The sequence below is a fragment of the Phalaenopsis equestris genome, unplaced genomic scaffold (assembly GCF_001263595.1).
Source record: "Phalaenopsis equestris unplaced genomic scaffold, ASM126359v1 Scaffold233637, whole genome shotgun sequence".
In the NCBI taxonomy this organism is placed as follows: Eukaryota; Viridiplantae; Streptophyta; class Magnoliopsida; order Asparagales; family Orchidaceae; genus Phalaenopsis; species Phalaenopsis equestris.
In genome coordinates this window covers 89208-103896 of record NW_018251578.1, presented here as the reverse complement: position 1 = coordinate 103896, position 14689 = coordinate 89208, and the positions used below count along the sequence as shown (strand labels likewise).

Below are 14689 nucleotides of genomic sequence, written 5' to 3'. Positions count from 1 at the left end.
AATTTAAAAGCACGCTACACTTAAGGTTAATGAATACCTAGTTTTCTACCTCTTCTTTATTACATGTGAGAACCTGAAGACATCACTGGTTTTTCAACAAATCAAAAATAAGACTCCTGCAATGACTTTATAGCTGTTGATTTTCTATAGGTTATGATATTGAAATACAGTAAAACCATATGATTACTACCGAGGCAAACACAAGTAAGAGACTTTGCTCTTTAGACCTTTGCATATCCGTAACTTCCTGTATAACTACTTATACGCTTTTTGCCATCCAATCAAAAAAACGCATCATACTAAAAGGTTCTACTAAAAGCTGCATTCATCAGAAGACCTGTGGTTACAACAAATGCATAGACAGAAAAAAGGGCCTTGGTCGGAGGTGCCAAATTGGAATGGCTACAGATTCGGGCCAAATCCAAAGATGACCTATAACAAATATGCTTTACTTGAACCCACCTTGTTTATTATCTAGATAAGAATATTTAACCCAAACATAACATGCTTTACCTGCCTCGCTTGACTTATTTATTATATGGTTTGTGCTTTTCTTATCTCGATCCAATTAATCTGATTATAAGCCGATTAACCCAATTAGTTGTCCCCAACTCGTATATTAATCAGGTTAATTTCAGCTTATTCAGGTCAACTTGAATAATCAGGTTTATAATTTTGATCTAGACTTAACCTAAATAGTAATTGGATCAATCCAAACTAGAATTTCTTGAGTCGAGTTCAGTTCAGGTTATTTATTATCATGCCAGTCTTGGTGACATATTATGCCAAGTGTACAGATGATTAGATTTAGTTTGCCGAATGATTTGAAAACCATATTGATGAAGTAAATGAAAATTGTGGGAGTAGATCTTGCTAAAGACATGAATCACTCAAAGAAGAGGATCGCTTAATTTATGAATCTTGGCTACATTCCTGCCTTATTTTTCTGATTATGGGTCAAGAAAATTGAATCATGAATTTGAAAGAATGAAAGTTTGAAGCTCCGAGTAAGAAGTTTCTTGACTTTCTTTCAGACCTGAAGATCATTCAATGAAATATTTTATTCTGTTTAGTTGAATTTCAGGATGTTTCTTCCAGATTTTTAAATTGTACAAATTTTATTCAAAGCTCTGAGTAAAAATTTCCTGTGTTTATATAACATAAAGATTCTACTACTGACGATTGATTTTAATTCATAGGCTACATTATAAACACAAAGATTCTACCACTGATGATTGATTTTAATTGATAGGCTACATTTAATGCTTAGCTAACTGGCCATTGTCCAGAGAATTACGCTGAAAGTTCTCGGCCAAAATAAAAATGCAAGCCACGGAGCATTTTCTGTACATTTGTTTTCAGGAGAGCTAAATTCAGACTACATTAACTTTATGTCGAGAGGGGTATTTACATGGAACTGGAGTTGTACACAACCAGAAAGGAATTTTGGGTGCATTAGCAGCCTACAGCTAAAAGTTGGTTATGAAGTGGCAGGCATTGGAAATTTGCTTACTGTATGCTACATTAAAAACGCACAAGTTATCTAATGGGGAAAGTTTGCAGAAAATTTCTCATTGAAGCCTAATATTTAAACTGTATCTTTTCTAAATGGTATCAATTAGGAAGTACATTTTGGTCATTGCTGAATTTGCTCTGATGACTTACTTTATTCAAGATTTTGGATTAAAAAACAAACTTTTCAAGAATTTTCTGTACTAAGATATCATTCATGAAGAGATGGTGAGAAATTTTAGAAGGGTATGTGGTCACAGATAAAGTCCATTGTCATTAGAAATGCAGAATTATTATTATCTATTTGAATGGTGTTGTGAGGTTTCCTTGCTATTTGGAGCAACCTATGTTCAGTTTTTGAATTTTATCATCGGTCATTTGTTTTTGCAGATTATTAAAGTTCAACTTCAAATTGTGAATATAACATATGATCAATCACGAATACATTTTACGTTCCATCTATTGTGCCGAGACATTAATTTACGGCACAATGGAAGAGGCCAGTCTCTGTTTTGTGTTTTTGTTTGAATGCAATACAATATATGTGACCTTCCAGACAGCATGACTACCACTAGTTTATTTTGCAATTTAATGCATAAAATTTGTTGCAAAATTTATCTTCCCTCTTGGAAATCTACAATGTAATTCATATATGGTGCATCTTAAACTATTAATTGCAAATTTCAAGAGATCTTTTGCATAAGGGATGAGAGAGCCTGTTGTATAGAATGCAATTAAGGTAATGTACATTCTAGCCTGATTCAGAATGCATTTGTAGAGCTTTGTTCCGGGATTCATTAGTCTTACCTATTTTTAAGTTGTCCATCCTTCTATAAATATGAGTTTTACATAATTCTCATTGATATTTGATATTGAATGACATTTTTTATTTTATTTATTTTATTTTATTTTATTTTTTGATGCGAGCCTTCCATTCTTCTAAAGTGCAAACTTTGAAGGACACGTACCTTTTCAACTTGATTCTTAGTTTCTTTTTCACTATAATTTTTCCATCTTATTTACTCTTTTTTATTTCATTTGGATTGCCTATAATGCTGAATTGTATCCATTCAAATCTTCTACAACATGGCTTAAAAATTTGTGCTTGCTATCTGTGATGCTTTCATGAGCTTGTTTTTGTAGAAGATTTTTCTTTCGATGAATCTTTTATTGTTTGTTCAGTGGACTTCAGTTCCTTTTTATTATATTTGTTTCTTGGTAGTAAATAATTGCTCGTTTGATAGCTTGCTTTCAATCAAATCTTGCATTAGATTTTTCTCATCGTTACAAGAAAATCCATACAAAATTGTGCGGCATTGTTTCATTTACGTGGCTTTGCATAACATTGCATTAGTTTTAATATAGAACTAGACTTTATATATCTTTAATCATTTTGTATAGTATATGGAGTTGTCTATCAGCTATTGTGTCTGTTAGAAGCTTGGTTAACTGACCCATGTTTATGGAAAACAAGCTAAGACTTTGGTAAACTACTTTTTGCCTTATTTCTGGGAAGCTTGAAAAGTTCTGAAGTCCTGCTTTGAGTTGTACTAATGTGGTGCGAGTCTTACTCATCCTTCAATATGTTTGTCATATTTTTTTTGGTAGTTTCTCTTATCTCACTATGGTACATATGATCTTTGTGATAATTTTGTCAAAAGCTTTGGAATATATTTCCATTATACAGTGGGAAGTCTCCAATTGATTATAAAAACCTCCATCTATTCAGCCCTAATTAGGGTGCTGTTTCTTATGCTACTATTCTTTTAAGTAATTCTGAGGAGTTTTTGAAAGCTTTGTCCTGAGTTGCTCAAGCAAATTAAACCAAGTTTTTGTGATACTTCTTGAGACATGAAGTACCAAAAGGTCAGGCCAAAGATGGGGGTTGCATGCTTACAAATGTCATTATTGATGTTACAAGTAAACTATTACATGAATACTTGTAACTATGAATGATAGGGAACAATGAGATTTCTTACTCCTGATATTTAACAAAGACGAAACTCAGAGAACTATTGATATCACACAGGGACGAAATGTAAGCAATCATTGATATCAGGACTATTGATAACTGCTATATTAGGATCTCAACTATCAATAGTTAATGTAGACTTTGGACTGCATGAAAATAGTTGAGGCTTATACAATTACAAATGACATTTCTAACAATTACAAATGACATTTCTATGATTAGATTGATGACTCTTATGAATATGCTTATGATTACACGTGAATGGATGAAATACATATTTTATACAACATTCATAATTCGTTGCATTTGCATTTTATTTTACATGTTTTATACTATTATAACATGTTATTACATGTGTTGTGGACATATACATGAGTTATACATGAGTTATATATGAGCATGCATAATGTTTCTTTTTTATCTATAAAATATTATTTTAGAATTGATTATTTCGCTGAGCTTGTTGTAGCTCACTCTATAGTGTTGATTTTCAGGAAGGGGTAATGAGCACCGAGGCAAGTAGCTAGGTCTAACTTGCACAACTTTTACATTTTATAGCTTTGGGAGCTTGTACAGATTTTTTAGTACAGATTATACATATATTTAGTAAATACATGTACATGTGTTATTTTGGCGAAATATATATATATATATATATATATATAAGACACAAACACACACACAAAATGGCGGCGAGCACTGCTAGGGTTTCGCCCAATGGTGAAACCCAACGTTAACCTCTGGCTTCACTCCATCATCCTCGTCGTGCTACTGTTCCGTAGGCTTCAGACATAGACTCGCACGCTGCTGGCCGAGCTTACGTCCTTGGTCTCTTCGTAGACTGCGCTGTTCTTTGTCGTCGTCTGCGCTCGACTGCATCGGCCGAGCCTTCGCCCCCAGTCGCAAAGTGCGCTCTCGTCTGCTACCTACTCTGTGATATTTCCTCACACGGTGACTGAAACCAGTCGCAGCTTTCGTCCTCGGTCGCTGTCTGTGGCCTTTCTCGCCTGCTAGAGATGGCCTCAGGGTGCTTTCCTATGCTGCCGCCCTCGCAAGTGATAATCCCGCCAAACCCGCCGATGCTACAGTGGTTCACAAATGCAGCTCCCTTTTACACCTTACAGATAGTCCGATGTTTCCGCAGATGTAGCATGATTCTGTTGCAGGATTTGGAGATTGCAATCTCATAAAAAAAGTAGAGAAAAAAACAGACAAAGCAGCACTATTGTTTTCTAACGCTGAAATTTAAACTCATGCGAGAAAATACAAATTTTTTACTAGTTAGAAAGTTCCAATTAGGTCGCCCTAAAATAAAGGTTATCAGGAAGCTTTTTGAAGATTTCAAACTGGTTGGGGCTTGACAGGTGAGTCTTTTCGATGGAAGACATGTTATGATACAGCTGAATATAAAAAAAAATTACACAAGGATTTTCTCAAAAAAATTCATCACAATCGAGGGCAATCATATGAAATTGCTCAAATGGACCCCTGATTTTGATCCCAGTCAAGAACCCCCAATTGCGTCTATCTAGTTCTCATTACTTGAACTCAAGTTTCAATTCTTTTACCTACATATCTTATATGCAATTGAGACTATCCTTGGAAACCCTTTGTATGTAGACACACCTACAGTTCATTTCTCAAGGCCCTCTATTGCAAGAATTTTGATTGAAAGAGATATTACACTATCAGATGTAGAAGAAGTCTGACTTAGCTCTGCTCACAATGGTTATTGACAGAAAATCGTTATGAAACAAAAATCTCACTACTGCAAACACTGCAAAATGTTTGGACATCCACAAGAGAAATGTTTCAGTTTGCACTCACAGCTGAGAACTAATAGTTAAAAACAGGAACATGCTGTTAGTGCATCTGAACACGCTCCCAGCAAACTTGATGAAAACCAGCATGAGGAGAGATTCACCACAAGAATGATGTCTGCCCCTGGGAACACTTCTCCTGGCCATACTATAAGGGATAATGTTCGAACCGATAATCAGAATAGCCCCGGAGCTCCTATTCAGGAAGCATTAGGCGCAGAGGTGACAATTTACCATTCACATACACTGGAACCTATCACTGTGGCAACGAATGCCTTTCATTCTACTGCTGTTCTAATTTCTAATCAGACTGAGGATCACATGAGCCAGTCTTCAGATGAAGAATAACAGATTTAGACTTCTCGGGGGAAGAAGAAAGCTGGGTGCACACTCCAACTTGGAAACTTTGGAAACTTAATGGATGATACGATGATACTTTGGTTACTCCTTACAATGATATGACACTTCAAAGTTTGTTATCTGGCTCCGCTCCTAAAACTTGAAGAAGAAGCAGGATTAAACTGGCTCGTCCCTAGCTAGTTGTTTTTTTTTTGCATGTTTTAAATTTCTTGAGTCTCTCTCTATCATTTTGTCGGGGTAATACTGTACTTGATATTTTATGGGTAGGATGCCTCTATTGGGCCGTTTCATACAACCTTTATATATTCTTTCTATTTCAATAAAATCAACCCTTGGGCTTTTCAAAAAAATATATATATACATTTGGGGTATGATTTTCAACGCATCCAAGTGTATGTGAATGTGAGTGAATTGTGAAATGAATTGTATAATGTATGTTTCCAGCGATTTAGTTAGACTATTTCATCACCCACTGAGTCCTGATTCATCAAGTCAGACGACTGCTGATGAGAATTTAATCTGACTGAATTGCCTGTCTTTGTCACACCATGATTGGCCACACTAAAAGTGGGTCAGTTGAGATGTGACAATAACCCTCGTTATATAAAGGCGTGAATGGTGTTTTCAGAGCTGATTATGTGTAAAGATAAATGGATGAATGATGTTTGGTTTAGTATAAGATCTGATCTAAAAACTCTTTTTTGGAAATTATTAGTTTTGTTGGATTTTTCAGATTGAAAATTAAAGGGTAAGTGATTTTCTTAATTAGGTTCTATCGGTCAACTTTTTTATTTTGAAAATAATTTTGGTAAATTTAATGTAATATAAAAGTAATGTAGTTTTGGTTTTGAAAGTAGTGTGTTTTAATTTTTTAAAAATGAGTCCAAATGGATCTCATTCGTTCAATAATCTATATAATCTTGTCTGATACCGCGAATATTACACATTCCCGAAAGATAAATGTATACCTCGATGATAGACCCAATTATGCAAACTAAGAGAGTTGTGACGTCCGTTTGGTTCACGAACCTTTTATGTGTGACCAACAAGCTCCCCTATCTAATATAAAGATTAAATAGAGTTTATTTTACCTGAGTTTCAAGTTCTTTATAGAGACAAGTCCCTATAATTAATTACTTTCCAAATGACTGGAATCACTTGAGAAAACTCTCGATAATGATCAGAGGTACTAGTATTTAAGAATTTAAGGTTTACGTTTTCACGGTAGGACGTGGAAATGCAAGTGTGAGTGACTCAAGCGGAAACAATTATTTTCAGGAGTCGAAGGAAGGAAACGGTAGGGGTCGTTATAGATCCTGAGGGGAACCCTAAATGACTTCCAAAACTATTCTGCTGTGTGACTGAGTTTTGAAGACGATGTTATTTAATTGTTTGATCTTGACAATTTTACTATTTGAGACTTACATTCGCATAATATTGGATTATGCAAATAACCCGCAGAGACAGAAGGGTTTATGTCGTACCAGACAACAATCTCAGAACCTAATGTGAGTTAGGACTTACGCAGCGCAAGATAGCTGCACAGTAGCCCAAATAGGGTGTGAGGATTTACGTCGCGCTAGGAGAGCTACCTCAAAATCTTATCGATTGTTATTTAAACTAAGGAGAGAGATTGCCAAAGAAGATCTTCTTGTTGTTTGATCCGCCCACGAAGTTGGCTATGAGTCTCCTACTGTAGCAATAGCTCAAAGGTTTAAGGGTTTGAGGTTTGACTAGGTACGTTTTGGTTTTGCATGTAAAATAAATAAGTGTAGGTAAGGAAATACTGTGAAGTAAATAAATAAACCGCAGTGCATAAAAAAAATGCATACCCAAGCTTCTGCTACCGCTGCATGGTTAGTTCATAAAATATAATATAATTTGCAGGGAATTTAAATAAATTGCAAAAAAGAAATAAAACAGAAATTATAGTGTAAAAACAACGAAACGAGTCGTAACATGAACATGCAAAGCAAAACCCGTGGTCACATATGGAAGACCAAGACTAGGTATATGACATCGATAAAGGTGGGGGCTCAGGGCTGGACTATGTGCTTCTCGACCTTTAACAAGAGCTACCAACCTGACAATTTACGGAGGACAGTCCTATACCTCGATCCAAATGACTAACCATGGACCTTTATAAGTTTTCATAAAAAATTCTTTAATTTCCATGCAAAAATTGTTGTTTAAGTTTTTTATGCAGAGTTCTTTTTGTTAAGAAAAAGAGATTTTGTTTTATTTTTTAAAATATTTTGTAAAGTAGTGTAATTCATAGACTAGTCACTCTAATCGAGCTAGGACTGCTGACAACCTAAGAGCTTCGGGGGCGACAATCCCACCAAGAGTCGGCGAATAGTATCATCGGTCATTCCCTCTCCCTTATTAAATGTCTTTAAAATAGGATATACTATTCTAAATCTCACTTTTAGCATGCATAAGCACTTTTATCATCGCCCTTGCCACCTAGACCCTAGGCTTATTCTAGTTCGGTGATCCATCTGTAGCATTAACAAATGTCCCCAATTGCTAGAAAGATTTGAGTATAATGTTCAAACTCAAATCCCGGTGCATTGGGTTTCACTATAAGGTAAGTCATGACGGAAATTTCACTCATTGATTTAATTAAGGAAGTCATGAATCACATCTTGGTGTATCCTCATGTTTAGTGTTTAAATCAATTTGTGAATTAAGGTCAAGTGTCTAGTTTCCTAATTTATTCGAAAATTAGGTTGATGAACAACCATCTAGGGAGTGCTCATAAAATCTAGGAAGTCTACATTTTAACTTGAGCTTGAATTGATTTAAGGCGTTTTACTCTCAATTAAGTGTTTTTCAACTAATCCTCAAATATTTTTAAGTATTTTTTAAATAATTAAATCAAAAAGTCCTATTTTGACTCAAACCATTCAATAAAGGAAATAAAACAAGAGAAAGGGGAGGGCCGACCTACTTTCAAAACTTGTTAAACAAAGGGGGAAACAACAAGTGAATTATCCTAAACGCGTTTAAATAACAATCATTTGAAACCCAAAATAATGGGCAAAAGGGCTCTTTAAAACCAACTCTAAACCGCATGTAAATCAGCGCTTAAAGGCTACATATACCTCTTCAAAACACTGCATAAAACAACCCTAAAGTGATACCTTTAATACCTCCAAAACTGTGCATGGATTGTATCAAATCAGCCCACCAAAATGCCCCAAAATCAGTGCATGGATTGCCTTAAATCAGCCCAACAAAATGTCCACTGCATGGATTGCATCAAATTAGCCCACCGAAATGCCCCAAAATGTTGTCAAAACTATGCTAAGAACTAGCCAACGAAGGCCCTCAAAATGGTGATTTATAATGCTCAAAACAGTGTCAAAGTGAAACAAAATTACTCCAAAACCAGCCTACAATACACCCCAAAATAATCCTTAAATTCATCTCAAAACAGTATGCAAACTTCTCCAAATCAGTCATTAAAAACACCTCTAAACAGTTTCAAAACATTACCAAAACTGTTCTAAAACCCAGCCCACAAAACACTTTCAAAGCAGTGTCCAAAACAACCACAAAACGATGCTTTTAATGTCTCCAAAATTGTGTATAAAACAACCTCAAAATGACAGGTAAAGTGACATCCACAAAGGAATTAAAACTCACAGTGTTAGATGTAAAAATTCTCTAGGAATTGTATCCTGCATGTGTAGTTAATTATCTCCAGGAACAAATACTCATTCAAAGTGCATAGCTATGGCCAAACTTTCACCCATCAACTTAGAACTTTCAATGAGCAAAGAAGGATAGAAGTCATTCCTCGCTTAATTTTGCTGAAGCAAGATGTAAATAGAACGAAATGGAAAACATGTAGCCAAGGAGATAAGCAGGAAGAAAAAAGTCCAGAGAGAGGAGTAGACGAAACGAAGAGCCTTAAATCCTCCCAAAAAGTAAATATATTTATTTCTGATTTTCACCAATTTAGGATTAAACGCATGAGAATTTCAGATTCAAAGCAAATAAATCTTCTTTGAGCATAACTAAAGTAGTTACTGTTAAGAATCTGGAATTCAATTGGGACTTGGAAGCATGTATGATTGAATTGGCAAGCTTCCAGAAAGTGAATCAGAAGACAATACCTAAGGAGGGCACAAACCTTTGATGAACTCGGATGCCTTTTTCAGGGTCTTGCTCAGCTTGCGAGAGAAGTGAGGGAGCTTTGGATGAGAAGATTTCGGCGGGAGAGGAAGAGGCGAGGGTCGGTTTCGGAAGAGTCGAGCGAGGGTCTTCGGCGTAGAGAGGAAGGCGGGTGTCCATGGCAGCGAGTTCGAGAGGAGCAGTTGAGGGGGGGACCGAATGTGGTAGAGCTATTTCGGTTCAGGGGAGAGCGAAGCAGGTGAGCGGGCTCGGCGAAGCGAGGAGGCGATCGGGCTCGGCGAAATGAGGAGGCGAGTGGGTGAAAGCTTCGGTGCAGGGGACAGGGAAGCAGGTGAGCGGGTGCGGCGCAGAGAAGGAGAGGGCTTCGGTTCGCGGAGGAGGGGCGAGTGCTTCGGTGTGAAGGAGAGGAGGTTTCTTTGGCTTCGACCGAGCGAGGAAGAAGCAAGCGAGAAGTGGATCAAGAGGAGCCGAATCGGGCGAGTGTCAGAGTGCTTTTGGGCGAGCGTGATCGATGCAGAGAGGCGAGGACTTCGGTGGAGGGAGGAGAGGAGAGGGCTTCAGTGCAAAGAGAAGAGGCGAGCGCTTCGGTGCAGGGATGAGGCGGGCAGGTGAGTCTCGGGAGAGGAAGAGGGAGGCCGAATGAGGAGAAGAGGAGACGGGGCTTATTTTTTGTATCACGCGAATTCCAGAAAGACGTTTCACAGGGAATTAAGTCGTTTCCATTAAAGCAGCCGACCTAATTGGAAACTAATAATGCCTGATTAAATTAAGGTTCACCTAAGGCTTTCTAATCTTATGAGAACTCATTTTTGGGCCTTCCACATGATGGTCCTTAACCCTTGCAAGTAGAAGTTGAGTGTTTGGGATCACTCGTGCAAGGTTTTCGCAAAAATGGGTCAAGAAATGGTTCGCAGTCCTACGTAAGCTGGGTTCTAATATTTGTTCTCTTGGATGGTCAACAAGGAATCCTAAGGCTCTTAGGCTCTGAGGAGAAAAAACTAAGACCTCATTGAAAATGAGGTCAACAGGCTCATGGTATGAAGTTTATGAATGGATAGTCTATGTCACTTCTAGAGAGCATGCTTCATGCACTTTAATAGCTGGATATTTGACTGATTTATGTGATTATTTTAAACATCTGAATTGCTTTTGCTCTTTTCTGGACGAAATTTAATTTTTACTGCCTTTGACAAAATGAGAGGGGTTTTTGCATTAAGGTTGAATGACTACCTTTGCTTCACAGTTTTCACTTATTGTAAATATATTATACCCAAGCATGATGTGTTATGCATCATACAATACTCAAACAGGTATGAAAGGAAAATTTGTATTCATTTATGTATGAAAGGAGAATTTGTATTCATTTATTAACCCTTGGGGAAGGCTTCATTGATAGGAGAGATTTGTTATTTCTGAGATTACTTTTTAAGCAATTTCATGAACTTTTGGACTGGCTTTTTCACCACTTAATGCCATTGAATAGCTCAGATTTAGTCTTTCCTTGAGTATTTATGAGTGATAAATAATCTTAACTGTTTGTTCAGGCTGTTCCAGAAGATGCTGCAAACATGGTGGAATTCGAGAATATTATTAGGTGCACTTCTGAGTTTGAGAACTCTTTAAAGGAAATCAATTTTATCTCTTTTGACAATAAAAGCGAACAAAGGTTGAGTCACTTTACTCACAATGTTGAGGTTCATTTTGCTACTAAGAAAAAGAATGAAATCCTGGCAAAGGCTCGGAAGATACTTCTTCAGTTCAGTTCCCAGGTTAGTCGTGACTTTTTCCCTTCTAGTTACAAAAAGCAATTCCTGTTTGATACAATTATCTTCGAAATTGCAGGAAGCAACCTCTAACAGCGGTATGCTGTTTTATGATGCTTCTGAAGTTCCTTCTAGGCATGCAGCTGACTTGCTTTTTCAGCCTGAAAGGTGTTTCATATCAAGCGCACTATGTCAACTTATGCAACTAGTTCACGAAACGCTAAAGGTATGCAAACGCAATTAATCGAAATTTCTGTATTTTTTTATTGCTGTTTTGGCACTAGATCTTATATTATTTCTAACTTTTGTAACATCATGGGGACAGATGAAATTGCATTATAATTCATAATTGACTTTGCAAGTAAAATTTATACTTAAAATGGAACTATTTCCATTTTTATTGGACTAGTTTGTGATATCTGACAAAAATTGGAAAGAATTCACAAATTATTTCGTTCTAGTATTTATGTAGTATCTATACTCAATTTTAGGAGTGTTTCTAATAGAAAACATCTAAATTTGGGGAATACCAATATTATAAAATAATTATAATATCTTACAGATTGATCGGGTGTTAAAAGAGTAGTCAAATAGTAATTACAATGGTCCATAGATTAATGAGGCGGCAAAAAATAATCCCATGGATTATTTAGGTGATATGAAGTGATTAAGAAAGGTGTAGGATTGCTAGGCTTGGTGGAATATTAATAGACACAGAACTGATGGAGATTTGATTTCTCTTCATTTGTGTCGCGATGGAAGAAACACTCGAAAATGGCATGATACAATGTTTAAGTGTAGATGATCTATTAACACTATGTTGTATAAACGCAATGCAATGTGTTGGAGCTATATCTTCAACAATCATTTATATTAGTTTTTAGTTGTTGTTATATCCAATGCTAAACTGAACTGATGGAGAGCTCATAACTGACTTTCAGTTTGGGATTTCAACGTTTTCTGTGCTTAATTTGAAATGATTTTGACCTGCCTCAACTTGGTTTGGATCACAATTGATCGTGGCTTGATATTGGATGGATATTTGCTTGAAGTCACTTCAAGAATAATGATTTGACAGGAACAAAGACATTTCTGATACAATTTTAAATTTTGAAGAGCCTGTATTTATTGGCATAATTGATTTTCAGATGATATTTTTTTGATAGATAATAAAACTTTTAGAGTGTATACATAGACGATGAGGACTTACCATTACTGCATGACTACTTAGCGGCATCATGTTTAGAAATAATAGCTTGGCCTTTCAGACTGAATTTGACAAACCATATCAAACCCAACCCAGAATACTAATGAAATGGAGAACTTGTTATCATTTTTTCTTGATGAATTCTTTCAATACTAAACATAAAATGGCAAGTATTTTTCAACTGAAGCACAAATTTCTCATCTAACAATATGATTGATTTTTGAGAATTAACAATTTTATTAGTATTATTATAAGATTAAGTAGAACCTTGACATCATAGGCTTTTCTTAAATTCATTATTCAAAAAAAGGGGGGTTATAGATATGGAAATGATTTATAGGATTAAAGTTGGGTGTTTAAAAATTGTGTTATAAAAACTAATTTTTTTACTTTTTTTCTTCAAAATTCAATTGAAGCAAGATCAAACTATATTACGGTTTGTTTTAGTTTTGTTCTACTTATTATTTTGTCGGTTGGGTTGCCTCTATTATTTTGTTCTGTTCACTTAGTTTTTAAAATCTATTAATCAAGTCCTTAAAACCAATCAAATGCAGTCCCTAGTCGTCAAAATCCGTACAGACAAACAACTTAAGTAGAACAAATTAAGAAAAATGGCTTTTGGACATAAATGTAACATTAGATTTTAAGAATGAGGAAAATATTGAACTATAGAACTATAAAATGATAGCAAACTTACAAAGAATACATTGAGAATGATATGAAATTGGAATTGAGCTTGAGGGACTTATAGGTGACTTGTGATGAACTCGTCGGCATCTACACAAACATGGATATAACCTCTTTACTTGAACTAAACACTTAGAAACCCTCAAAACACTTCTAAGTGAATGGAAAATTCAAGTAGTGTAAAAATTAACTTTAGGAAAAGCTCTTATTTTGTGGTATGCAATACATAAAAATACAAACATGCGGAGTGAGAAAATTTACATTCTGAACATGCACAAAAATATTCTAATATATAAAAGCCGTCATCAGATCGACAACTCAAACGTGCAAGCGGACAAGAATCCTTAAAAATATTGAAATGAAGCATGTGCATTCATCTCATGTTAAATTATTAGTTTAAATAATGAAATTAAGATAATTTTAACCTTGTTCACACATTGCGAGATAATTTTTAAAATATCTTAAAAAAAATGTCTAACGCATCATGTAAAAGCCCTAAAATTATACAAATGTGTTACACAAATGCACTGAAAGGCATACACCCAATCAAAATTGAATTTTTGCGTATGCTTTGATAAACGTGCTTAACATTTAATCATAATATTTGAGAATATTATGTGAACTAAAAAATAAAATCGACTCTAATTCGCATCAATTTGAGAAGTGTGTAAATATTTTTAAAGACTGCTAATTGGAAAAAAATATAAACCTTTTTTCTTTTCAAAATTAAAATTAGATACATGAAGTTAGCTTTTGGAGTGATCTTCCTTAATAGGATAATGTCATAAGTCCTACTTAATTTGATACTTCTCACAAGGATTAGAGTTGCCATGTTTTCAACCAAAATCTAAATATGAATTATATATAATTCATACTTTGATGATAACTGTTTTTACATAAACCGTGTGAAGCTAACAAGCTGAGAACCATGCCATTCAAGCTTGTTCATTTATCTTCTTAACTTGCTTTCATCAAGCATGAATATGGCTAAAGTTCTAAAATACTATTCATGCTTGTTAATTAATTTAATTAACAAGTTCCAGCCATAAGCGAACTAATCAGTTTTATGTAGGATACTTAATAATATAAGCAAATATTTGCATTAATAATTTTTTATGAATTTAAGAATAATCTACTCATTATTATTTCCATTTTTATGTGAATGAATATATGTATGTATGTATGTATGTATATATATATATATATATATATATATATATATATA

The 14689-nt window shown here is 35.1% G+C and overlaps 1 protein-coding gene across 1 annotated transcript in view; it reads left to right on the top strand.

Moving 5' to 3' along the window:
- Positions 1-14689, top strand: part of LOC110038724 (centromere/kinetochore protein zw10 homolog) — a gene marked incomplete at its 5' end in the record, with an annotated part of 89437 nt that overhangs the window by 23845 nt on the left and 50903 nt on the right. The window contains 2 exons of the mRNA XM_020743618.1: positions 11352-11576; positions 11650-11796. Of these exons, the coding sequence (XP_020599277.1) occupies positions 11352-11576; positions 11650-11796 (372 nt within the window). The remainder of the gene's footprint in view (positions 1-11351; positions 11577-11649; positions 11797-14689) is intronic.